General features: G+C 38.7%; 1 protein-coding gene across 5 annotated transcripts in view; it reads right to left on the bottom strand.

The window, feature by feature from the left end:
• Positions 1-27,342, bottom strand: part of LOC130908980 (transcription factor 7-like 1-A) — a 32,147-nt gene extending 4,805 nt beyond the window's left edge. For 2 of the 5 annotated variants that reach the window (XM_057824975.1, XM_057824976.1), the window contains exons 1-8: positions 27,161-27,342; positions 15,132-24,830; positions 14,674-14,730; positions 11,956-12,020; positions 11,748-11,822; positions 1,252-1,405; positions 959-1,066; positions 811-859 (exon numbers count right to left, since the gene is read on the bottom strand). In XM_057824975.1, coding sequence (XP_057680958.1) covers positions 811-859; positions 959-1,066; positions 1,252-1,405; positions 11,748-11,822; positions 11,956-12,020; positions 14,674-14,730; positions 15,132-15,308 — 685 coding nt within the window. In that variant the 5' untranslated portion in view covers positions 15,309-24,830; positions 27,161-27,342. Of the gene's footprint in view, positions 1-810; positions 860-958; positions 1,067-1,251; positions 1,406-11,747; positions 11,823-11,955; positions 12,021-14,425; positions 14,492-14,673; positions 14,731-15,131; positions 24,831-27,160 lie in introns of those variants that run through there. The other 3 variants (XM_057824977.1, XM_057824978.1, XM_057824979.1) reach the window with 3 other exon arrangements.
• Between the last annotated feature and the right edge of the window lie 125 nt (positions 27,343-27,467).

Raw genomic sequence — 27,467 nt, 5'->3', positions numbered from 1 at the left:
AAAGGTACGCTATTGTGTATGGATATAACATGGCGGCCATCACAAGACAGAGCTTTTTAAGTTGAAAATTCCGATAAATAAATGCGTACATCCTGGAATTGCTATAGATATGAACATAAAACAGTCCAGATTCTTGGTTCAAAACAAAAAAAAAAACGGGAGGTTATCATTCATTTTACGTAAATATTTCAAGCAAAAAATCGGGCAGTTATCATTCATTTTATGTATATATTTCAAGCTATTCAAGCTAAAGTTATGGTGTTCTGTAACCCAACGTGGCTGTGTCACAAAACAAAGAGCTTTTTAAATTGAAAATTCTCATAAATAAATGCGTAAATCCCAGAATTTCCATAGATATGAACATAAAACAGTCTGGATTCTTGGGTAAAAGCAAATTGACGGGCTGTTATCATTCATTTTTCGCCAATATTTCAAGCTAAAGTTACGCGATTTTTTTCCCATTCATTTTTTTTTTCACGTTTTAAAGTGCATGCATGGTGCTATTTTATATAATAATCACCTTGATTCCTCGACCAAATCACTCTTGAGACACTCCTGCCTGCTTGTATGCAATAAAACTTTCGTCCTTTTCTACCTAAATCCGGCGTTTGAACGCATCGTGTTTGAGTTTATCACAATGAAAGCCACCTCAACACTTTGCCTGGGTCGCCCCCTATGGGAAGGCGTGGCACAATGTCTGTAGGAGCTGTCTAGTCAACTGATGGTGAAGTCTATGAGCGAACACCAATAGATGATTAGATAAACCTAGAAAGATTGAATGCAGTCTGTGTAGCTCTGATGGTGACTTACTTGTAACATTGGCGTGAATTTTACTTTTTCGCCGCTTCCTGCGCTTCCCCTGGGAAGAAAACCCATAATTTTACTAAGTACTCTCATTTGTCCCAATAAAGGCAAAAATTGAATTCATTATAGTGTACATAAATAATCAAGAACTTACATAGTTCTCACAGGTGGACCATCGAGGATACAGCTGAGCATGACGTCGTTTCTGCGCATCAGCTTCTTCATGATACTTGTCCCTGTCCGCCTGTGGTAGCAACTTCCACTGTAAACACAATAAAATACACATGTTGTTTACAAATCATATCCTTGTATAAAGAAACTAACTTTCCAATGTAGACAACACTATACTAACAGTACTAATTGTACTATTATGAGCATAATGCCTTTGTGTGGTATCAGCTATGTGTCAGGCCTTGAATTTTGGGTCGTGTACAGTGCAAAACCTACAATTTTTCCAAGGGCCACATGAACAGACGCGCTGTCTCTCTTCTCCAACTGCATGGTGACAACCTCTCTGTACTTATTTGCAAACAACATGAAAGCATTTGGTGGTTTCTTTATGTAGGGCCGCTCCCTCACGTTTTCATTCTTCCTTGTATTTCTGAAATTAAGACCACAAAACGGCATCTTTTAGGATAAGATCTTTCAGAAAAAAATGTGTCACTCCCACATGATTCTTATCAAATGTCTCTCTTTTTTTTTTTTAAGTAACGGGTATTTATTTCTGATTGTATTGTCATGTTAATCGTGGGATGTTATGAAAAGCTTTACCTTGGGCTCATTTCTTAGATACAGTGTATCACAAAAGTGAGTACACCCCTCACATTTCTGCAGATACAGTGCTGCTCGAAAGTTTGTGAACCCCACAGCGATGGTCAGATTTTTTGTAAAAAAAACTAAAATAACCTTATTAAATGTTAAGTTATACCCAAATCCACAATACTGACATTCCAAATAATGGACTGAAACAAAAGAAATAGTTATATTGTCATTCTTTATTTAACAAAAGTGGTTGATTTAAGAAAAACTCAGATATCATGTGTGCAAAAGTATGTGAACCCCTTCAGTTAATAGGATATTGCGCCTCCTTTTGCAGAGATTACCTCAACCAAACGGTTTCTGTAGTGACTAATCAGCCTCTCACATCTACTTTGGGGGATTTTTGCCCATTCTTCCTTGCAGAACGCAGTCAGTTGAGAGAGGTTTGATGGGCGTCTGGCATGAACTGCTCGCTTCAGGTCCCGCCACAGCATTTCAATGGGATTTAGGTCAGGACTTTGACTGGGCCAGTCCAGAACACGAATCTTCTTCTTTTTCAGCCATTCCTTGGTTGTATTGCTGGAATGCTTTGGATCATTATCATGTTGCATGATCCACCTTCTGCCAAGCTTTAACTTCAAAACAGATGGCGTCAGGTTATGTTCTAGGATTTGACAATATTCCTCAGAATTCATGATTCCCTGGACTATGTGGAGTTGTCCAGGTCCTGAGGATGAAAAGCAAGCCCAGATCTTGACATTCCCACCTCCATGCTTCACTGTTGGGAGAAGGTTCTTTTGGTGGTATGCAGTGTTGACTTTTCGCCAGACATGGCGGTTTTGGTTGTGACCAAACAGTTCAATTTTGCACCTACATCAGTTGATGAAAACTCTTTTTAATTTAGTCTCGACAACACAACTGTTAAAAAAACAAAAAAAAACTACTGAATTGATTGATTAGGAAATCAGGTTGAAATAATAGAAAATTCCAAAATGTTGAGGGGGTTCACAAACTTTTGAGCAGCACTGTATTTAAGAGTATCTTTTCATGGGACAACACTGACAAAATGACAATTTGACACGATGAAAGGTAGTCTGTGTGCAGCTTATATAATAGAGTCATAGAGTTAATTTATTTTCCCTCAAAATAACTCAAAATATAGCCATTAATATCTAAACCCCTGGTAACAAAAGTGAGTACACCCCTTTGAAAAAAACGTACATCCCTAAATGTCCAAATTGAGTACTGCTTGTCATTTTCCTTCCAAAATGTCATGTGACTCATTACAGGAGTGCTGTCAGCATTGCTGTAGAGATTGAAGAGGTGGGGGGTCAGCCTGTTAATGCTCAGACCATACGGCGCACGCCACATCAATTGTTGTGCATGGCTGTCACCCCAGGAGGAAGCCTCTTGTGAAGACGGTACACAAGAAGGCCCGCCCGTCTCATCAGACCATAGGACATGGTTCCAGTAATCCATGTGCTTTGTTGACATGTCTTCAGCAAATTGTTTGCGGGCTTTCTTGTGTACCGTCTTCAGAAGAGGCTTCCTCCTGGGGTGACAGCCATGCACACCAATTTGATGTGGAGTGCGCCGTATGGTCTGGTTGACCCCCCCACCTCTTCAATCTCTACAGCAATGCTGACAGCACTCCTGTAATGAGTCACATGACATTTTGGAGGGAAAATAACAAGCAGTACTCATTTTGGATATTTAGGAATGTACGTTTTTACTAAGGGGTGTACTCACTTTTGTTGCCAGAGGTTTAGATATTAATGGCTATATTTTTTAGTTATTTGGAGAGGGAAATAAATTAACTTTATTCGATAAGCTGCACACAGACTACTTTTCATTTTCTCAAAGTGTCATTTTGTCAGTGTTGTCCCATGAAAACATATACTTAAATATCTGCAGAAGTGTGACGGGTGTACTCACTTTTGTGATACACTGTACCTAAACCTGATATTTGACAAGGGATGTGAGTGACTATCTGTATACTCAGTTTCAAATTCAATAATTGCAAAGAAAAAATACAGTGAGGAGTAGAAGTATTTGTACCCTTTGTGATTTTGCAAGTTCAACCACTTAGAAAATAGGTAGAGGTATGAAACTTCAATCATAGATGCATTTCCACTCATAGAGACATGATCTAAAAAAAAAAAAAATCCAGAACTCACATTGTATGAATTTTCAATAATTTGTAATTTACCACGGTTCATAAGTATTTGTACTCCTAAGGAAATCAGTGCTAATATTTAGTGCAGAAGCCTTTGTTTGTAATTACAGAGGTGAGACGCTTTCTGTAGGTCTTCACCAGGTTTTCACATATGGAAACAGGGATTTTGGCCCATTTCTGCATACAAATCTTTTCTAGATCTGTCAGGATTCGGGGCTGTCATTGAGAAACTTTCAGCTCCATTCAAATTGAGGTCTGGAGACTGGCGGATGATGACGGATCATTGTCATGTTGGAAGATCCAGCCACGACTCCTCTTCAAGTCTCTGACTGAGGGGAGGAGGTTGTGGCTCAGAATCTGTCAATACATTTCACCATTCATTCTCTGCTTTATACAGTACAGTTGCCCTGTCCTGTTTGCCAAAAAAGCAGCCCCAAAGCATGAGGTTTTCACCCCCATACTTCACAGTGGGGATGGTGTTCTTGGGATTGTACTCATCCTTCTTTTTCTTACACACACGACGAATAAAGTTTGCAACAAAAACTTTGGTGTCATTTGACAACATGACTTTCTCCTATGACCCTTCTGCATCATTCAGATGGTCCGGGGCAAACTTCAGACGGGCCTTCACATGTACAGGCTTCAACAGGGGAACCTTCTGAGCAATGCATGATTTTAAAGTGCATGTGACACGAAAAAGCATGTTTATTTCATAATACACGCGGTATTTTATGCTCCTGAATGATATGGACTGCTTGGATGTGTGTGAAAGCGATCGCTATATTTATTTAGTTTTTTTAATTCCGCGCCATGAAAATGAGTGACGTCCACCTTCGGTCTTCCATTGAGGAGGGCGCTGTGACGTGTTCACTTTCCAGCCGTACTGTTGTGTATGAGGACTAAGGATTCAGCTGATTTTGCAGATTAATACGTTTATTTTTCGCATCACGCCAGCCAAACGGCTACAGAAAAATCTTGCTGTATGAGGGAGAGGCGTGTGCGCCTTTTTGGAGTTTCAAAAGGTTCCCATTCACCGTGGATATTGGCCAAAACAAGCCCGACTACTGTGGGACCATTGGACTTACGAGGAAGTGAGTAAACATCTTGTTTTGTATTATGTCAAATACGAATACAGCGATTACAAAGTAAACACTACAAACTTTCTTTAAATAAAGGACTACTTACGTTTGATCATTGATAGGCATGTAAAAAGCTCTCCTCATGCACATTAGCTGCACGTTAGCTGCACAACAACTGCAGCCGCCCTCCTCCGGGGAACGAGCTGCAAATTGCTCTCCGCCGGGCGGTTTGCTGGTCCACGAAGACAATCAACAACCCAGTCGTCATGTCAAATAATCCGGGCTAGTTATGTGTGATTTTCCGCTTCGAAGACTTTGAAACATCACTCGGTTTGGGTTAGCATGTCGGCTAGCTGTCACGCCTCTTGGTTTGTTTACATTCTCCGAAGCCGGGGAAGGGAAATGACATACGTCCGATTTAGGTGTCATAAAATATCGTTCGGGAGGTGCGGCAGTAAAGGTGAAGTCGACAGTTTTGACCATTATGGAGTAATTTTGCCATGTCGTCCTGAATAAGTGCATTTTTATGATTTCATATTCCATTTAGCACAAGACTGTTATTTGTTATGACCATGCCATTTATTTAGCAATTCGGGAAAATACTTAGATAAAAAGAATATCCTGTAAAAATATTGAAGTAAAGAGACAGAAACAATGACATTTTGCAGCTCTCTTCGTCGCGTTTTCCTCGTTGTGAATACTTCCCCCTCGACGGACTGACTGGTCCTTCTCAAGCCATTTATTTAGCTATTATGGAAAAATACTTGGATAAAAAGAATATCCTGTAAAAATATTGGAGTAGAGAGACTGAAACAATGACATTTTGCGGCTCTCTTCGTCGCGTTTTCCTCGTTCTGAATAATTCCCCCTCAATGGGCTGAATAGTAAAACCGATGAGCCCAGTCTCCCGCTGACGTCATCCACCTGTTGGGGACGCTCGAGCCCTATAACGGTAGGCGTGGCTAACCGGCAGATTCAAAGACTAATTTCTCGTCATCTGCGCTTTGCTAAATTGTTGTATATAGTCGAATCGTCTCAAAATATGATTCTAATTCACATAAAAATGCTATTTAAGACTTTTTTTCTCCTGTCGTATGCTCTTTAAACCATTGCACCGTAGTGTTCCGCTGACAGTAGCCTTTGAAACTGTGCATCCAGCTCTCTTCAGGTCACTGACTAGCTCCTGTCGTGTAGTTCTAGGCTGAGCCCTCACTTTTCTCACCATGAGTGATGCACCACGAGGAGAGATTTGACATGGAGCCCCAGTCCGAGGTAGATTATCAATCACGTTTAGCCTTTTCCATTTTCTAACAATTGCTGCAACTTTTGATTTATTCTCACCAAACTGCTTTCCAATTGTCCCATAGCCTTTTCCAGCTTTGTGGAGCAACATTTATTTCTATGGTCTTTTGAAAGCTCTCTGGTCTTGCCCGTGGTAGCAGTCTAATTATGACCGACTGTGGGGTTAACAGGTAACAATAATGAGCTTAAATGGGATGTGGATAGGTGGGTTACTCTAGGGTTGTTCCGATCATGTTTTTTTGCTCCCGATCCGATCCCGATCGTTTTAGTTTGAGTATCTGCCGATCCCGATATTTCCCAATTCGATTGCCTTTTTTTTGCTCCCGATTCAATTCCAATAATTCCCGATATTTTTTCCCGATCATAAACATTTTGGCAATGCATTAAGAAAAAAATGAATAAAACTCGGACGAATATATACATTCAACATACAGTACATTAGTACACTGTATTTGTTTATTATGACAATAAATCCTCAAGATGGCATTTACATTATTAACATTCTTTCTGTGAGAGGGATCCACAGAAAGACTTGTAATTCTTAAAAGCCAGATGTGACTTTGTATATTGTGACTAAATATTGCCATCTAGTGGATTTGTATGCGCTTTCAGTAAATGATAATTCAGGCATTTAACTTCTGCCCAAGTGCATGATGGGAAGTGCACCCATGACTGTGCGTAGTGCTACCAATTGATATATCTTCTCTGCGTTGGGTAAAAGTTGGAAGTATTGTCGGGATCTGTCGTTCACTTGAGTAAACGAATCCATTCCGGATCGTTCAGTAAAAAGATTCGTTCAAACGAATCGTTCAACGAATCGTCCGCCCCCCTCATCTCCCTCCCCGCCCAAATGAATCATTCGGTTAGTGAACGGGAAGTGACGTTGCCGAACGAATCACCAAAGACCGCTTCGCAGTATAACTGAACGGGAAGTGACTTTCTTGGTCCCCCCTCTCTCGTGCACACAGGCTCCTCATTGACCGCTCGTCGTAGTTTCAGTAATGAGTGACAGGCAATATCATTCTGCTTTCACAGACAGCCTCGTCTCCCTCCCGCTGCAGCAAAAGCGAGGGAGAACTTCCGCGTCGTCTGTCCTAGTTCTATGGGCTCAAGTCACGGTTAAACATTTTCCTTTTGTGGGGGGAGCGGGGGGTTGGGGTCGGGGGCGCACGGACTTTCTTTAGCATGTTCTTGATCACATTTACAATGCTTGCTGTCACGAAAATAAAAATAAATAGAAATTTCAAAATATGGAACGACCAACACATCATATTTACCTCTCGCTCTGTTGTATTTTTGTTTTTATGCTCATCACTATTATTTTTAGTCACTATTGTTAAAACTATAAGTGTAAATAGCTAGTTGTCGAATGTGCTGCTCTGAAATAAAGACAATACTACATTTTAATATTTGCCAGTTTAATTGCAAATCAGTATTAAGATGATCGTATTGAATTTTTGCACTGGTATTAATAAATAAAATAATCCGGTCATCTCCCCTGTCGTCCCCGCATCTCAAATCGTCAAATGCTGACGAGAAATGATTGCTTGCTCTTTACGATGTCGCCTTTCTACCCTCATTAGTCTGTTAAGAAAAATGTAGACATATTGCGACATCTCCCATGTCCGCGTGCGTTGTTTTGGGGCGCTTGAGTAGCGCATGATGGACTGATTGACATAATTTGTCAAACCAACCGACACGCTCTGACACGAAAAAAAAAATAAAATAAAACACTCGGAAAAAATTGACATGTATATACAGTTTCATTGCAAATCAGTATTATGGTGATCGTATTGAATTTTTGCACTGGTATTAATAAATAAAATAATCCGGTCAGCTCCCCTGTCGTCCCCGCATCTCAGATCGTCAAATGCTGACGAGAAATAATTGTTTGCTCTTTACGATATCGCCTTTCTACTCTCATTAGTCTGTTAAGAAAAATGTAGACATATTGCGACTTCATGATGGACGGATTGAAATAATTTGTCAAACCAACCAACACCTGACACGAAAAAAAAAATAAAACACTTGGAAAAAATGGACATGTATATACCGTTTCATTGCAAATCAGTATTATGGTGATCATACTAAATATTCTTTTTTCTGTGCACATATGAGGTAAATATCGCTGCCATGAAGCCTCCTTATAGTGACAGTTCTTTGCCCCCTTCATTGCCGTCACGCGACCGCAGCTCAGCTTTTGCTTGCCTCGTAGCTACCCGTGTTTTAAATTACTGTAAGTTTGATAGTATGTCGTAATAGGTAGTCGCGAGTCTGTTGAGAAAAGTAGTACACTAAACCATGCTCGCTAGATTTGTGTGGTGTTTTTGTCTTTTTGAGCTGCATTTGATAGGCTCCACGTTAACCCCTTAATGCCTAAATTTTTTTCCAATAATAAAAAAAATAATTGGGGTGTGTTTTTACTTTCAAATAGATGCTAAATTAAATTGAAAGTGTTAATTTGAATATAGCCCATAAAATAGTCATACATTTAGGTATGATGCCGATTAGCGACAACAGGCAATAAAGGAAAACAAATGGCAAAAAAGGCACATACCCATCTCAGGTCTGAACACACTTTTATCGCAACATCTTTTTTCACTGCTTGTGAAATTCTGAAAAACAATTATTGTTTTTGTTTAAACACAGATGTACATCACATTTTTAATCAGACTAGAAGACATATGATGTAGATAAATAAATAAAAGATGATTTTTATCATAACAGACAGGGCACTGGCAAATGTGCTGGCAACAATCACCCCTCTATTGTCAAACCATTTGACTGCTCTTATGCAGACATTGTCCACAAGAGCCTCTTGCTCTTCAAATGTCCCTCTTCGCTTCTTCTTCATCTATGAGTCTGCACTGAAACAGCACCCACGCAGGCGATTGTGCTGCACGGTCCCAAGTGCAGGTATGCCCTTTTTTGCAAGAGCAACAAACAGATCTACAGATGAGAACCAGTTATCAAAGAACAGCAGGATGAATGACTTGTGCAAGCTTGAGCACAATGTTACCACTGGCTCCTATGTCTGGTTGGCCTGGTACCGGATCTATTTTCCCTGTGAATATGTCAAATGAGTGCACCAGACCTCTTGTGTCGCACAGTACAAAAATCTTGTATCCCAATTTGTATGGCTTTTTTTTGGATATATTGCTTTAGGCTCGATCTGCCCTTGATGTAGCTCTTGAAGGTCTTGCAGGTGCAGCACTGGTGGTTGGAGGTGGATGAGGCGGATCATCATCATCTTCCTCACTGCTGCTAATGTCCACTGTAGAGTCATTGCTGCTGCTTTCATCACCTGGTGCAGAAAATAATAAATCACTTTAGGAAACACCAAACATTTTTATCTTTTCAGTGTGTTCACGTAGTTACATCCATAGATGTCAAACAAGCTCAAACTTGACACAAACTCACCTTCACTTGCTTTATTAGGATTGTACTCCTCATTGCTGCCCTCACTCTCACTGAGAGCACTCTCAACAGGAGGTGGTTTGGCACGGTGTGCTAGCTTTGCGTAAAAAGCTGCTGCATTCATTTGTATTTCTGCAGAAAAATAAGGTAAAGAAATTACTGTTATAATTTCAAAACAAAATGTGTTGAAAACCATCAACATACATACATTTGCTTCTGTTTGGTAGTTATCAGCTCATGCTGTGTTCATTTTTCATTATATAGAAATAAGAAAAATAAATCAATAGCAATGACATTGTTTATGCAACACGTTATGTTTATTATGTCTACAGATGACAACAAGTGTGGCAATGTCTGAATAAAACGTGTCTAAAAGTGGAACGACATGGAGGCACCCGTGTGCACCGTTGCATATAAAGGATGCGTTCATTTATTTGTTCTACAGAAAAATAGTAACCACAAATGCCCTTTTTTATGCAACACATTACTTTTGTAATGTTTACAGATGATAACGAGAGTGATAGTTTATAGATAAAACGCGTGCGAGTGTTGCAAACCTTCGACAAACAACGCATTTACGTTTGCGGGGTGGCGGGGGAGGGGGGAGGTGCTTTTCCGATGATGCCGGCTGTAGCGATAGCGCTACAAACCAAAATCGTCATAGAGCTTCAAAAATACTCATCATAGAAACTCTATCTCATCGTGTTAGCAACACAAGTACACAATAAGACGGTACATATTTTTTTATTTTAGCTGACTTACCTTGAATTGAATGAATTAGTCAAGTTGGTGCGCAGGACTTCGACGTGGCTTTCATCTTGAATATCACGGTCCGGAAAAGGAAGCGGTGTTGTCTCTGGTCGGACACGACTGAAACTAATGCTTGAAAAAGGTTCCTAGGCATGTGTTTGACATTAATGTACCGGCAGTGAACAAAGGCAGACGATATTTTGGCCGCTTTCAAAGCGGGAACGGTATGATGCCGAATCGCGACATTCGGCGTTAAGGGGTTAACAAATATGTGACAAAGTGCTGTCCTTTCATTTTTTGATTCGTTCACCGCATAGTCATTACTGAAAAGTCAAGTTAGCAGCAAGCTAGGTCAGGAACCGGAGGACCGAGTCACTGAACGGGAAGTGACAAAACTCAGTCTTGCCCCCCTGCCTGCACGCTGGCTGCTCATTGGCCACACGTGGAAGTGAGTGACATACGCCCTGATTCTGTTTCCGATCCCTCCCCTGCCCGCGATGAGGCTGGCGTCTGATTGGTCGTGTGCGATGTCAGAAGACGCTGCCGCTTGCTCAACGCCCTCCCACGCAGTGAACAAGCACCAACTTCATAGAACGAATCAGTGCAGATGGTGATTAGTTCGGTCTCGTTCACCCAAACAATTCGTTCAAAAAGAACGAATCGTTCGCGACCGATACAACACTAGTATCTAATCACAGGGAGAGGGATTGTAAATCTTTAGCTGATTAAATAATGGTTCCTAAGGCTGCCAAAATACATCCTCCATGTTATACGCTGCCTGCTGTCTCTCTATATGGGCAAAACAGATCCATTACAGATTGAGCACAACAATGCGAGAGTGGGTCATGCAGTGCATGCATTAATTGCTTTAAATATGTTAACGTGATACATTTTTTCAAAAATCAATTACCGCTGTTATTGGGGAAAAATTTGATAATCCTACCTTAAGCCTAAACTAAAGACTCTGGATAAGTATAACATATTATGTTTGTAACATGAAATACAATTAGAAAACAATTTGATTAAAAATATATATATATTTAAAAAAAGGCATGGCTGATATTTTTTTGCCGATTCCGATACTTTGAAAATGACGTGATCTGACCCGATCGGGATGCCGATCGATTGGGACATCTCTAAGTAAAGGTGTTTTTTTTTTTTTTTTTTTTTTAAGGTAGAATGACAACTCTTTGAGTGTCATAATTATTGCTGATTGAGGGGTACAAATACTTATGAACCCCAGTAAATTACAAACAAATTGAAAAATCATACAATGTGAGTTCTATTTTTTTTTTTTTTTTTTCCAGATTATGTCTTTGAGTGCAAATGCATCTATGAAACTTCAGACCCCTGCCTATTTTCTAAGTTTGAAAAATCACAAGGGGTGCAAATACTTCTCCTCACTGTATATCAGCAGCTCACGATTCAACACAAAAATGTTAATAGTCCATAAATCTTACATGGTTGTGAAGATGTTTTGGGGAGGCGCTGCAGACATTAAAGGATGTACCTGCTCGAACAAAATTTCTCCATTCCTGCATAAAATGAAAACATAAAATATATCAAATATAATATAGAAATAAAATATGAATGAAATACAACAAACTAGCTGAAAAGAAGAACAGGTAATGGGGACATCAGTAGATGTTTCTAAGAGTTTAAACTCACATAAATCCAACAGGTACCATCTGAGGAGCTCCGGGTGTCATCATCATTGCTGATGGCGGCCTCATCTGAAAACAAATGTAATGTATCTTAAACACAAAGAAGCTTCTGGAGATTTTCATTTAAAATCAACTTTTATTTTTAACAATCATTGCAAGAAAATTGTAAAAATCAAAATTATACAGTAACTTTTAACAAACAGAAGCAATATGTACTGCTTCCTGAATGAAAGAAAAAAGGGAGGAAATATGTATTCAGATCATTTTCCTTCACCATGATGGTAGGCACTTGAGTAAACACTATTTTGGGATGTGCACCTGCGGCCGAGGATGTCACCTTTTTGTCATTCAAGCCCCGCTTGCCCTCTTGTGGTATGTTTTGGAACTACACAAAGTGGCTCAACTCACACGGCTAAATTTAAAAGCCAATGTGGTTAGTTCAGTTTAGGTGACTTGTTGATTTCAGCAACGGGGACTTTTCAAAGTGATGATGGATGATGCAAAAATGATGAGTAGATTCGATTGTTACCTTTTAGGTTTTTGTTTACATTCTACATTACTTTAATGTGAAATATGAAATTGCTCTGATAATGCCACATATGTCAAGTACGTGAAGTTCATAGCACATGTACTGAATATTTGACTAAAAAATAATAAATAAAATATGGCTTAAAATATTTAGAATCCACCTTAATTTGGATCACAAAAAATCAATCATGGTATACAGTACAGGCCAAAGGTTTGGACACACCTCAATGCAACACAAATAAAGGTCCCAACCCTATTGATAAAGCAATAAATTCCACTAATTAACCCTTAAAGGCATACCTGTGAAGTGAAAAAATATTTTAGGTGACTACCTCTTGAAGCTCATAAAGAGAATGGCAAGGGTGTGCCAAAAAAAACAGTAATTAGAGTAAAGGGTGGCTTTATCACTTTTTTCCCCAAGTACATAATTCCACAAATGCATAGTTTTATTACCTTCAGTGAGACTTTACAATGTAAATAGTCATGAAAATAAAGAAAACGCATTATGAGAAGGTGTGTCCAAATTTTTGGCCTGTACTTATGTACTGAACATTTGATTTAAAAAATTAAATACAACTGATATGGCTTAAAACATTTAAATCCACAAAAAGTGTTCCTAACTTGGATCACAAAAATCAATGGGCTTTATCAATGTGTCAATGGGCCAAATATTCTATCACATGAGTTCCCAAGGGGTGAAAGTGGGCCGGAACGTTCTGGTATAAAATTCGGAGGCGGAACAGTGCTTTGTGCTTTAATTTACACTATATATGTTTGCTATTTTGTATCATGAAAGATACATTAAGCAATACATGCAGTTATCGTAGTGAAACAATTATAACTAAAGTGAGATTGAACAAAATAAGGTTTTAAACTTTTTTTTTTTTTTTACTGCAAAGAGGTCCACAAATGCTTGTCTCAAATGTGATACATTTGGCAAAATAGTTAATGTGACCTTTGGACTTAATTTTTTTTTCATTTACCTATGTTAGGCTACTAATTTATTTCCTTATAACATAAAAAACAAGGGCGTAGGTTTGGTCTCAACATTGGTAGGGACGATATTACCGTAATGCACATAATGCAAACAATGATCCAAATAAGGGAAGACTAGCTTGACATCGTTGTTCGTTGTGGAGGGTGGACTGATCATAGTAGTTTTGACGGTTAGCAAGTTTAATGTTATGCTAACTGTTGCAGGTTTGACTTTCAGTAGCAAAATAAGTGAAGTTTTCCCCTCCTCCACAATATTGACGTCTTTTTACATGACCTACAGTGGCTGCTGCTGGCCCAAAAAAAAAAAAAAAACCTTCTAATATCCCTCCTCTCCAAAGCGGGGAGCATGTAGCATGAATGGCACATTCAGCAAGTGACAAGGGATAAATGTAAGTCCGAGCATAATGAAAATAATTCACTTAACAATGGTAGGGTCTCTATTCTATCCTTACAACATATGGTTACACAATCTAAATTACCTATATATTTGAACTCATTATATAATGAAATAAGGTTGCTTAAAAGTTTGTGGGGACAATTTGAGCACCCTGAAAAGTTGCTAGTGTTGTGTCCCTACCGTCCCTATGCAAACCTGTGCCCTTGATTTAAAAAAAAAAAAAAAGTCAACATTTGGGTTATCTTCAAAATATATTCCATTTCACTGTGAATAATGTAAGTCGTTTGTACTTTTTAATATATAAGTCAATGTTTACATTGTCTTCAGTTTTAATGTACTGACATCCTATGTTCTTAAGTAGTTAAAATTGAAATAAAGGAGATGGAGATTGGGGTTGCTGTATGGTATTTTGCTCTTGTTTTGCGCATCATTCAAAAAATTTTGAATTAAAATCAGTTCCACGTGTATGCCTTGTTGTTCTTGTTGTTCATTTCTGTGGTTTTAGGAGGTTTGCGTAAAGAAAAAAGAAAAAACATTTTGACTCCATGGTGACCTTTATGTCAGGGAGTTCCGGCAAGACATTGTAGCCACTTTCATCCCTGCGTGTTCCTCTTCAGTTCTATTTGGCATTTTTTAATTAAAAAAAAAAAAAAAAAGACCATCAATGATTTTGTGAGGCTTAGAGAATTTGAATTTTAAAATGTAGGAAAAAAATGTGAAAAATACTAGTGCCTACCATTAAATACGAATTATGTAAGTGTCATCTGAAAAATGCAAATAAAACACACAACATAAACCTACCATTTGTTGAGGATGTGGGCCTAAAACATTTTGCACAGGCCATTGAGGAGGCATTTGCTGCTGTTCAAAAGCAAAAGAAAAATTACACAAATGGAAATTAGAGTTATCAATGTATATCAATGTATAGAAAATTAGAAATGTATATATGTATCCCTCAATATTAGGTCTAATATTGAAACATTAATTGCTAATTGAGACTGAATGACCCGTCCATGCAGATGTGGGAGGAAAAGCAGACTACTCTTCCTGAAAAAAATAAGAGGCTGAGAGGCACTAGTCTCAAACCCCTATCAGAACTTTTGACTTAATGTACCTCCATAACGTAACTATGTGTGAAAAATCGGAAATCATAAACACTACTTTAAAACTATTACATAAGACATCAGGAGGCCAAGTGTTTGTTATGTATCCTAAATAACTACATGATTATGTAATTCAAAGAATAAATCAATACTCACCTGACTATGATTATGAAAGCCGGCATGACTATTAAGGTGTAACGGAGGTCTAATTTGCTGTTGAATATTGTACATGTTGGGGCCCGGCATCATCGTAGCTTGCTGCGATAAACGAGGCCCAACAGGCAAAGTGGGCAACCTAGGCCGAGGATGGCACTCTGGCCTGATCGGATGCATTTTTGATTCAAATTCAGTAACAACTTTTCATTTAATAATCAGCAAAACGTTTTTGGCTTGATGCAAGAGTTGCCTGCAAAAAAATTCTAATGCAATTGTTTTATATAATCATATTTTTTAGTATCATTTTTAGTCTTCTAGTTAACGTCTGTACACGGCGATGGATGGATGGATAGATGATGTAACATCACTCCTGATGATAGTGATGAATACTTCTCAACATGATGTATTTGTGACATTTCAAGGAAACGCACACAACTTAAGGGCGCTTACACTTGTCAAAGCCTCCAAAGTCACTCAATCCCTTTCCATTGAACTTTAACCCACTTGCCCCTCACCTATTTATGATTTACTTCAATGCTATTCTCTACCTTTCAGAAACTACGGTTGTACCCGATAAGGAATAGAGGCTTTGCGGTTATTCCAACCTTTTGCCCTAAAATCAGCCACTCATAAAGACTTTTAAATCAAAACTCAACTCACCTCTTAAAAACATTCCCCAAATGACAACTCATACGCTTTTGCTTTCCAAAACCTATTTATTATGCATTTTCAGTGCCACATAATTCAGTCACAAAATGGTAACCTTCCCATATTATTCTAGTTCAGGGGTCAGGTGCAGCCTAATTTCATGTCAGATGGATCAGAACAATAAACAGTTGCAATAATCACAATTATTTAATGAAACGCAATGCAAGTACTTTACAAATACTCTCACTGTGTGACCAATTCAAGTTTTCCCAAACGAGCAACCACATATTTCCAAGAATAACGTGTAATTTGCTTCATTTTATCATGTGCAAGAGTGCATTATGACTGATAACAGTGATTGCATAGGTATTTTACTTTTAATTAATCATTTTTTCGCAGGAGATAAAGCGTGCATCAGAAACCGTCAAAAGTGCGCAGTTTTTTTTTTACGACGCAAAAATATCGTCAGCCGTCGAAATGCGGCGACCGTCAAACAAACTGCGTGGTCTCTTATGAAGATTTTTTTCTCGCTCTTTCTGACTACCGGAGCCGTCAATACGCGTAATGGGCCGGTGATTGGGGTTTTACGTAAGCAGACGGTTACGAAGGCATTTACGTGACTACGTAAGCTTTGCTTAATCGATTCATTTTACGTAAGCACTCTAGATTCGTTGTTTCGTCAACTTCGGAGTAGGGTAGTGCAGTGGTGTGCAGATGTGATTATTATTTTATTTAAAAGTGCAGGAAAGTCACTGCTTAGAGCAGTGGTTCTTAACCTTGCTAAAGGTACCGAACCCCACAAGTTTCACATTTTTTTCAAATTCAAAACCAATATATCTAAGCAAGCAAGCTAATTTAGCAAAATCCTGTTCAAAATTCTTCTAGTTTTGACAGCATGTTTTAATAAACAGTTCAAAATTTGAGACCATGCTGCCAATTAGTCTGTTCTATTCCCTCATAGCAACTGCGAGTCAACCTTCCACTGAGCAAACCAGTTCCTCCTCCCATCAGATCGAGGACTAGCAGTTAAAAGAAATGGATTAAGGCTGTAAATTGGGAGCAAACCTAGTCCAAAACCTGGTCTAAAAAGCCACTTTGCTCAGATTTAATCAGCGTACGAAAATAGGGCTCTGCATTTTTTTATCTTCGTCGAACCCCTTAAGACTTACTCACCGAACCCCAGGTTAAGAACCACTGGCTGAGAATGTTTGCAGTTGGGAAAACCAAGGGCGTTTGGTTTCAACATTGGTAGGGAAAATATACAGTGGGGCAAATAAATATTTAGTCAACCACTAATTGTGCAAGTTCTCCCACTTGAAAATATTAGAGAGGCCTGTAATTGTCAACACGGGTAAACCTCAACCATGAGAGACAGAATGTGGAAAAAAAAAAAGAAAATCACATTGTTTGATTTTTAAAGAATTTATTAGCAAATCATGGTGGAAAACAAGTATTTGGTCAATACCAAAAGTTAATCTCAATACTTTGTTATGTACCCTTTGTTGGCAATAACGGAGGCCAAACGTTTTCTGTAACTCTTCACAAGCTTTTCACACACTGTTGCTGGTATTTTGGCCCATTCCTCCATGCAGATCTCCTCTCGAGCAGTGATGTTTTGGGGCTGTGGTTGGGCAACACGAACTTTCAACTCCCTCCACAGATTTTCTGTGGGGTTGAGATCTGGAGACTGGCTAGGCCACTCCAAGACCTTGAAATGCTTCTTACGAAGCCACTCCTTTGTTGCCCTGGCTGTGTATTTGGGATCATTGTCATGCTGAAAGACCCAGCCACGTGTCATCTTCTATGCCCTTGCTCATGGAAGGAGATTTTCACTCAAAATCTCTCGATCAGTTGTCCTGGTCTCTTTGCAGAAAAACAGCCCCAAAGCATGATGTTTCCACCCCCATGCTTCACAGTGGGTATGGTCTTCTTCGGATGCAATACAGTATTCTTTCTCCTCCAAACACAAGAACCTGTGTTTCTACCAAAAAGTTATATTTTGGTTTTCATCTGACCAAAACAGTCCTCTTCTGGCGGCGCATTGTGTTACTGATAGTAGCCTTTGTTACTGTAGTCCCAGCTCTCTGTAGATCATTCACTAGGTTCTCCCGTGTGGTTCTGGGATGTTTGCTCACCATTCTTGTTATCATTTTGACGCCTCGGGGTGAGATCTTGCATGGAGCCCCAGATCGAGGGAGATTATCAGTGGTCTTGTATGTCTTCCATTTTCTAATAATTGCTCCCACAGTTGATTTCTTTACACCAAGCGTTTTACCTATTGCAGATTCAGTCTTCCAAGCCTGGTGCAGGTCTACAATTTTGCCTCCGGTGGCCTTCGACAGCTCTTTGGTCTTGGCCATAGTGGTGTTTGGAGGGTGACTGACTTGGTTGTGGACAGGTGTCCTTTATACCGATAATGAGTTAAAACAGGTGCCATTAATACAGGTAACGAGTGGAGCCTCGTTAGACCTCGTTGGACCTCGCTAGAAGAAGTTAAGACCTCTATGACAGCCAGAAATCTTGCTTGTTTGTAGGTGACCAAATACTTATTTTCCACTCTAATTTGGAAATAAATTCTTTAAAAATTAAACAATGTGATTTTCTGTTTTTTTTCCCACATTGTCTCTTTACTCATGTTGACAATCACAGACCCTCTATTCTTTTCAAGTAGGAGAACTTCCACAATTGGTGGTTGACTAAATACTTATTTGCCCAACCGTACCTACTCGAGTTTTGCAGGTTAGCAAGTTTACACAGTTTAATGTTATGCAAACTCTGATGCAGGTCACTCCCAGTAGCTAAATTAGCGGTGTATTCCCCACTTCCACAACATTGACGTCTTTTTACATTTCTTACAGTGGCTGCTGCTGGATGAAAAAAAAAATCCCTAATATCTGTGTGTGTGTGCGTGTGTGTGTGTGTGTGTGTGTGGGGGGGGGGGGGGGGGGGTCAAGTCATCAGCCGATCAAATGTGCGTTTCGGAGGGGAAAAATGGACCGGCACATTCAGCAAGTGAAAAGAGGTACATGTAGGTCTAAACATAATGAAAATACTTTAATTAATGAAAATACTTTAATTATGGTGGGGTCTATTACAACAATTAAAGCATATGGGAAGACAATCTAAATGAACTATTTAACTGAAGTCATGATATGTTAATAAGGTTGCCTAAAATTGGTGGGGACAATTTGAGCATCCTAAAAAGTTGGTAGTGTTTTGTCACTAGGGGGGTAAATAAAGGGGTAAAGGGGTAAATATAAGTCTGAACATAATGAAAATAATTCACTTAACAATGCAACATAAGGGAAGACAATCTAAATTTCCTATATAACTGAAGTCATTATATAATGCAAATAAGGTTGTTTAAAGTTAGTGGAGACAATTTGAGCATCCTGAAAGGTCTTTAGTTTGAGGTTCCTACTCTCCCTATGAAAACCTACGCCCTTGGGGAAAATGAAAAGTCGCATGCACAAAATATATGCTCACCATTGTGGCACATTTAAAGAGTGGAAGAAAACGAACAGAAACAAGCCAACAAAAACTGGCCTTAATCTGCAATTATCTGCTAAATGTGAACAATTCTGATAATTATACTAATAATAAATCAAAACTGACTCTTATCACTACAGTGTATGGGCTAAAATTGTCCTACAACAAATGCCCGGCAGCATGTGTGTGTGTACACATAGCCGCTAAGTAGTTTCCCCTGAATGAAAATAGTTTAGTCTATGAACAATAAAATAAATAAAAAGCTGTTGTGACTGTTTTGTAGTACGCTCATGTTTTTTTTTTGTTTTCCTATTGATGTCTAATAAGATACGTTGGTTACATTGTTTTTACACCTTTCAGACAAATCACATATTAACAATAAATTCATTCAATGCTGCACAAGCACGCTGCTGAGCTGACCACATGTAAGAGGATAGGCAACGAGAACTTCTGAACTAAAAGGTGAGAAGGTTTTTGAACAATTAACATAAATAAAATACTGGAGCTCAATGAATACTGTTTTGTTTCTGTTAACTGCATGAATAATTTTGTCTTTGTAGCTAATAAAATTAGCCTGAATGCTATTAATTTTTTCTGGATGATAAATTACCCAATGATGAAACTAATTCAAGTGAAAAAGAAAACGTTTTCACTCGTTGACATACTAAATGTGTTCCAAATATAATAATAAATGACAGAATGTTGATGAAACAGGCAGCCAATATCCGATAGAAACTGGATGGCTCTTTTGTAGTTCAATCGCAAAACACAGAAATCCGATATTTGCGAGACTGATTGAAACCACATACGGTAGGTAGCTTCATATCACATGGACAGGTCTGAACACAAGGGCGTAGGTTTATTTAGACAATGTTGAGTGGTCTTAAGAAAAATATTTTTTTGCATTCCTGGTTAGTTAAGACATTAACAATTGTGTATTTATTGTCTATGTTATTATAATTTATGTTCAAATATTGCAATTTAAAATTTGCTAATAAAAATCCATTTATTCTGGAAGTTTTCAAAGTGTTTCTTGGAAAAACAGGTTTGAATCGAACGGTGTATGTAAAAGGTTGTGCTATTATATCGTGCGTATCAATGTTGAGACCAAATTTACGCTGTTGTCTAAATGGCTCAGATGGGATTTGACTATCTGTGACCTCCCTCTATGCTGGATGATCCCTTTGTTGTGACAGCAACCTGTCAGGCGTGTCAATAATGTGGTCCAGTCTGAACAGGCCCGGATCTGATTTGGACGCGAGCTAAAAATAGTGTGAACAGTCTGCCCTAAAAATCAGATTTGAGGTGGAATCCGATTGGAATCAGGTATGCATGCAGTCTAAACGCATGAAGCATGTAATGCTTTATGCAAACTTAATGTCATGTTCACTATAAGCTAGTTTACATTGAGCAATGTATTCAATTCTGGCGTTTGTGAACTCGTGCTGGTATTGTATTTTGCCTTTTCATTTTGGGACAATTTGTTGTAAGTGTATTATTTTCCCATCCAACTGTAATTAAACACTTCAGACCTGAGCGTGCTGCTGAAGGACATGAACCCATGTAGGTACCTAATAAATACACTGCATTTAGTTGCTATTGCCACTTCTGGGAGATCAATGGATGAAACTTTAGCCATCGAAATCAAATGAGGATCAGCGCGCCCTTTTCTATTTTTCAAACGCAGCTTACAAAAGGATAACGTAAAGTGCTCATTTCTCATTAAAACCCATTAACATGAACATAAGAGATAACCAATAAAAACATGAAATTTCCCCGAACAAAAAATTGCACTTTGTTTTGCTGTTGGAGTAAAAACCAGCGCATTTACAGCCCCAAGCAAAATGTATGGAATCACCAGTCTCGGACGAGCACTCACTTAGACATTTTATCATGTAGAAAAAAACTCAGATAAAAGCTTGCAAAAATAATGAATTACTTCAAAAGTGCAACTCGTTAGCATTCAGAAACACTAAAAGAAATGAATAAAAACATTGTGTTGGTCAGTAAATGTTACTTTTATAGAGTAAGTGCAGGGAAATATATGTGAAATCACTCCATTCAGTCAAGAGTCAAGAATCTGCATTGGACAAGGTGATGATGCTGGAACTTTTGTTTGGTGCTGTTCCAGTGAGATTTACAAAGATGACTGCCAGAAGAAAACATCAAAATTCCCTCAGTCCTTAATGATATGGGTCTGCATGTCAGCAAAGGCACTGGGGTGATGGCTGTGGTTAAATCTTCAATAAATGCACAAGTTTACATAAAGTTCAGACAGCTTTCTTATCCATTTAATTGAAAATATGTTCGTCATTTTCCAAGATGACACTGCTTCATGCCACAGGGCTAAAACTGTTAAATCATTCCTTGGAGAAAGACTCATCCAGTCTATGTAATGGCCTGCAAATATCCCGGATCTCAATCCTATTGAGAACCTGTGGTGGAAATTGAAAAAAATGGTCCACAGCTAGGCTCCGACCTGCAAGGATGATCTGGCAACTGCAATCAAAGAGAGTTGGCACCAAATTGATGAAGAATACTCAAATCCATGCCTCAGAGACTGCAAGTTGTCATATAAGCCAGAGGTGGTGCTACTAAATACTAGAGATGTGTTTAGATTGTGATTTCTTTGGTTTCTCATGATTCCATATTTTTTTCCTCAGAATGGAGTGATTCTATATATATTTCCCTGCACTTGCTCAATAAAAGTAACTTTTACTGACCACCACAATGTTTTTTTTATTCATTTCTTTTAGTGTTTCTGAATGCTAAGGAGTTGCACTGTTGAAGTAATTCATAATTTTTGCAAGCTTTTATCTGAGTTTGTTCTACACGATAAAATGAGTGTTCTACATGATAAAATGAGCTTTTTGCTACGGGATGTACTACTGCACTATACTTCACTACTACATGTTTCGTTTCTCAAGTAAAAAAACATAAGTAAAACACATTTTAAAATTATGTTGTAGCTGAAAAATATACAGGTGCCATTGAAATTAAATATGGCCATTATTTTCACTCATTTTCTTAGTTTTTTTTTATCCAGACCTGTGGAGGTACAACAGCACTACTGTGCCATTGGTACGGTGACACGCCAAATGCCACATGCTGGCCATAAAAGCATATGTACTTTGGTGTTCCAAATCTAAAGTTTAATTTGAAACATTTAAAGGTTGCATGTTGACAGTTGAGCTTCCAGTTATCAATTCACAAATTTTCTAGGATTTTAACTTCCATCCAAACTGAAAACAATTCAGCCCCCTTGTTGCAGTATCCAGCAAACAAAAATAAAAATATTTCCTCACCAGCAGGGCTTTAAAAATGACTCCCTTCACTCAATGTTGGTTGTTCTTGTAAAAAAAAAAAAAAAAGGTATATAATTTGTATATCCATTGCCTGAAGGAGGAGTTGACAATTCTTCCGGTAATTGTATGGATGAGGAAAGTTCTGTCTCATAACGCGCAAGCTACAGTGAGGCAAATAAGTATTTAGTCAACCACCAATTGTGCAAGTTCTCCTACTTGAAAAGATTAGAGAGGCCTTTAATTGTCAACATGGGTAAACCTCAACCATGAGAGAGAGACTGGAAAAAAAAACCAGAAAATCACATTGTTTGATTTTTAAAGAATGTATTTCCAAATTAGAGTGGAAAATAAGCATTTGGTCACCTACAAACAAGCAAGATTTCTGGCTGTCTGGCTTCTAACGAGGTCTAACGAGGCTCCACTCGTTACCCTTATTAATGGCACCTATTTTAACTCAGTATCGGTATAAAAGACACCTGTCCACAATCTCAGTCAGTCAGTCACACTCCAAACTCCACTATGGCCAAGACCAAAGAGCTGTCGAAGGACACCAGAGACAAAATTGTAGACCTGCACCAGGCTGGGAAGACTGAATCTACAATAGGTAAAACGCTTGGTGTAAAGAAATCAACTGTGGGAGCAATTATTAGAAAATTGAAGACATACAACACCACTGATAATCTCCCTCGATATGGGGCTCCATGCAAGATCTCACCTTGTGGCGTCAAAATGATAACAAAAATGGTGAGCAAAATTCCCAGAACCACACTGGGGGACCTAGTGAATGACCTACAGAGATCTGGGACCACAGTAATAAAGGCTAATATCAGTAACACAATGCGCCGCCAGGGACTCAAATCCTGCACTGCCAGACGTGTCCCCCTGCTGAAGCCAGTACACATCCAGGCCCGTCTGCGGTTCGCTAGAGAGCATTTGGATGATCCAGAAGAGGACTGGGAGAATGTGTTATGGTCAGATGAAACCAAAATAGAACTTTTTGGTAGAAACACAGGTTCTCGTGTATGGTGGAGAAAGAATACTGAATTGCATCCGAAGAACACCAAACCCACTGTGAAGCATGGGGGTGGACACATCATGCTTTGGGGCTGTTTTTCTGCAAAGGGACCAGGACGACTGATCTGTGTAAAGGGAAAAAATGAATGGGGACATGTATCGAGAGATTTTGAGTGAAAATCCCCTTCCATCAGCAAGGGCATTGAAGATGAGACGTGGCTGGGTCTTTTAGCATGACAATGATCCCAAACACACAGCCAGGGCAACAAAGGAGTGGCTTCGTAAGAAGCATTTCAAGGTCCTGGAGTGGCCTAGCCAGTCTCCAGATCTCAACCCCATAGAATGTCTGTGGAGGGAGTTGAAAGTCCGTGTTGCCCAACGACAGCCCCAAAACATCACTGCTCTAGAAGAGATCTGCATGGAGGAATGGGCCAAAATACCAGCAACAGTGTGTGAAAAGCTTGTGAAGAGTTACAGAAAACGTTTGGCCTCCGTTATTGCCAACAAGGGGTACATAACAAAGTATTGAGATGAACTTATTTTCCACCATGATTTGCAAATAAATTCTTTAAAAATCAAACAATGTGATTTTCTTTTTTTTTGCTTCTCCACATTCTGTCTCTCATGGTTGAGGTTTAGCCATGTTGACAATTACAGGCCTCTCTAATATTTTCAAGTGGGAGAACTTGCACAATTAGTGGTTGACTGAATACTTATTTGCCCCACTGTATCTTGTCTTTGACCCTAAAAAATAGTGGGGTGAGTGATAAATGAGTAAGAAAATGCTTGTGATTGAAAGAATGACTTTGTCCGCAAGATTCATGCCAATCCGTCGCCATTAAATCCATTAGAACATGGGGTTCTGGTAGTGATCCATCACTTTTCCAAGTGAATCCATTAGAACTTGGGGTTCTGGTAGTGATTCATCATTTTTCCAAGTATATTGAATGATCACTGTCAACCCTGCCTGTTCCAACGGTCAGCCATTGAAGTAAGGAGATTTTCAGTGACTCATCTAATCTTGCTCCATCCCACTGTAAATGAATGCCTCTCTTGTACAAGCAAGAGTTCGATCATTTCCCATTCAAAGATGTCAATGGCTGTCTTGTCAGAGAGGGTCTGTTCCGCAATGAGCCCGTTTAAACACGACAAAATATCCACTTGTTCCTCTTGATTTTAATGGACACCGCCATGTGACAAATACAAGATGCTCTCACCAAGGAAATCCACCAGTTCGCAGTATCTGTTGAATAGGGCAAACACAATTGGAGGTGTGATATTGTTCCGATGAATGCAAGAATGAGCTTTTTTTTTTTTTGTGGTTTTTTTCAGACCATACAGATAAAACACCAATAAAAGTGCCCTAAAAATAAACATCTGAATAATACCAAAATAATTACAATGTTAATTTTGTAATTGCAATGAAGTAAAGATGGCAGCTTTTTCTTACACCACTTTCAACTTTTTTATGTTTAGGTGTTCACGATGGCTTTCACTATGGTTTTCTTTTTTAAATTTGTTTTTGTGTCCAGTATAGGCATGTGACGGAATGATATTCTGACGGTATGATAATCTTGAGCCAAAATATCACTGTTTCACGGTATCAGTTTTGCAATTACAGCTTTAAAATGTGTTACTTTGAAATATCTGGGTTTTTAAAAAAATCCATTGAACAGGATTTTTATTTTTCATAACATTAGCAAATTGGAACATACGGTGGGGCAAATAAATATTTAGTCAACCACTAATTGTGCAAGTTCTCCCACTTGAAAATACTGTGAACTGTAATTTCCGAACATGGTTAAACCTCAACCATGAGAGACAGAATGTGGAGAAAAAAAAAGAAAATTAAATTGTTTGATTTTTAGATAATGTATTTGCAAATCATGGTGGAAAATATGTATTTGGTCAATACCAAAAGTTCATCTCAATACTTTGTTATGTACCCTCTGTCTGCTATAACGGAGGCCAAACGTTTTCTGTAACTCTTCACAAGCTTTTCACACAATGTTGCTGGTATTTTGGCCCATTCGTCCATGCAGATCTCCTCTAGAGCAGTGATGTTTTGGGGCTGTCGTTGGGCAACATGGACTTTCAACTCCCTCCACAGATTTTCTATGGGGTTGAGATCTGGAGACTGGCTAGACCACTTCAGGACCTTGAAATGCTTCTTACGAAGTCACTCCTTTGTTGCCCTGGCTGAGTGTTTTGGATCATTGTCATGCTGAAAGACCCAGTCACATATCATCTTCAATGCCCTTGCTGATGGAAGGAGATTTTCACTCAAAATCTCGGGATACATGGCCCCATTCATTCTTTCCTTTACACAGATCAGTCGTCCTGGTCCCTTTGCAGAAAAACGGCCCCAAAGCATGTTGTTTCCACCCCCATGCTTCACACTGGGTGTGGTGTAATTCAGTATTCTTTTTCTTCCAAACAAGAGAACCTGTGTTTCTACCAAAAAGTTCTATTTTGGTTTCATTCTTCCAGTCCTTTTCTGGATCATCCAAATGCTCTCTAGTGAACCACAGACGTTTCTGGACGTGTACTTTCTTCAGCAGGGGGACACATCTGGCAGTGCAGGATTTGAGTCCCTGGCGGCGCATTGTGTTATTAATAGTAGTAGCCTTTGTTACTATGGTCCCAGCTCTCTGTAGGTCATTCACTAGGTCCCCCGTGGGGTTCTGGGATTTTAGCTCCCCGTTCTTGTTATCATTTTGACGCAACTGGGTGTGGAGGGAGTTGAAAGTCCGTGTTGCCCAACGACAGCCCCAAAACATGACTGCTCTAGAGGAGATCTGCATGGAGGAATGGGCCAAAATACCAGCAACAGTGCGTGAAAAGCTTGTGAAGAGTTACAGAAAACGTTTGGCCTCCGTTATTGCCAACAAATGGGTACATAACAAAGTATTGAGATGAACTTTTGGTATTGACCAAATACTTATTTTCCACCATGATTTGTAAATAAATTATTTAAAAATCAAACAATGTGATTGTTGTTTTTTTTTTCCACACGTCTCTCATGGTTGAGGTTTAACCATGTTGACAATTACAGGCCTCTCTAATATTTTCAAGTGGGAGAACTTGCACAATTCGTGGTTGACTTAATACTTATTTGCCCCACTGTAAGTATTAAAAAAAAACAACAACAACCTCTAAACAAAAAATTATAAATTATAAATTTATATAAATGCAGTCCTTTGAGCCTAAACCCATAACATCAGAGGTTTCCATCCTACATCAATGGAGGTTTCTATCATAGACAATATATCATGAAACAATTCATTAACAATAGTTAACAAAAAACAAACAAAAAAACATTGTTATACGGTGGATTATCTAAAGAGTACTTACAATGTCCATGGTTGCGATTACATTTTAAATTGTACTTGATAGCATGAAACTGAGAAATAAAACTATTGCATGTGACTCTTAAGGGAGGGTGAAAGTCATCTGAATGATCATATAATCTACATTGGAGGTTTATATCATAGCTACTGTATTATAAAACAATTCACGACCAATATACTATAATATAATAGTCTAGACATTTGATTATCCGAACGTACTTACAGTATCTATGTTGTCCATTAACAGGACAAAGATTTTCTTGAAGAGCGATGTTTGTTTTCTTACTTAATAAAATTCATTCTTAATCATTTTTAGCCTGATTGAATCTTCCTGTCTGACAAATTACTTATTGTTACTTTCTAAAACAATTTGTACTCCTTGTCTTCTGAAGCAGCCTTTAGACTGGGCACTGAAAGGCAATAATGAAACACAATGCACTAACCACATTTGCTTTAAGCTATCAAAGTACATACTGTACCATTAAAGGGCAAAAATTGGGTTTCCTATCAAAGAAAGTACGTACTGTACC

This window comes from Corythoichthys intestinalis, chromosome 20, assembly GCF_030265065.1.
Source record: "Corythoichthys intestinalis isolate RoL2023-P3 chromosome 20, ASM3026506v1, whole genome shotgun sequence".
Lineage (NCBI taxonomy): Eukaryota > Metazoa > Chordata > Actinopteri > Syngnathiformes > Syngnathidae > Corythoichthys > Corythoichthys intestinalis.
Note: the sequence above shows the minus strand (reverse complement) of the source record. Positions and strands in the feature narration are given on the sequence as shown.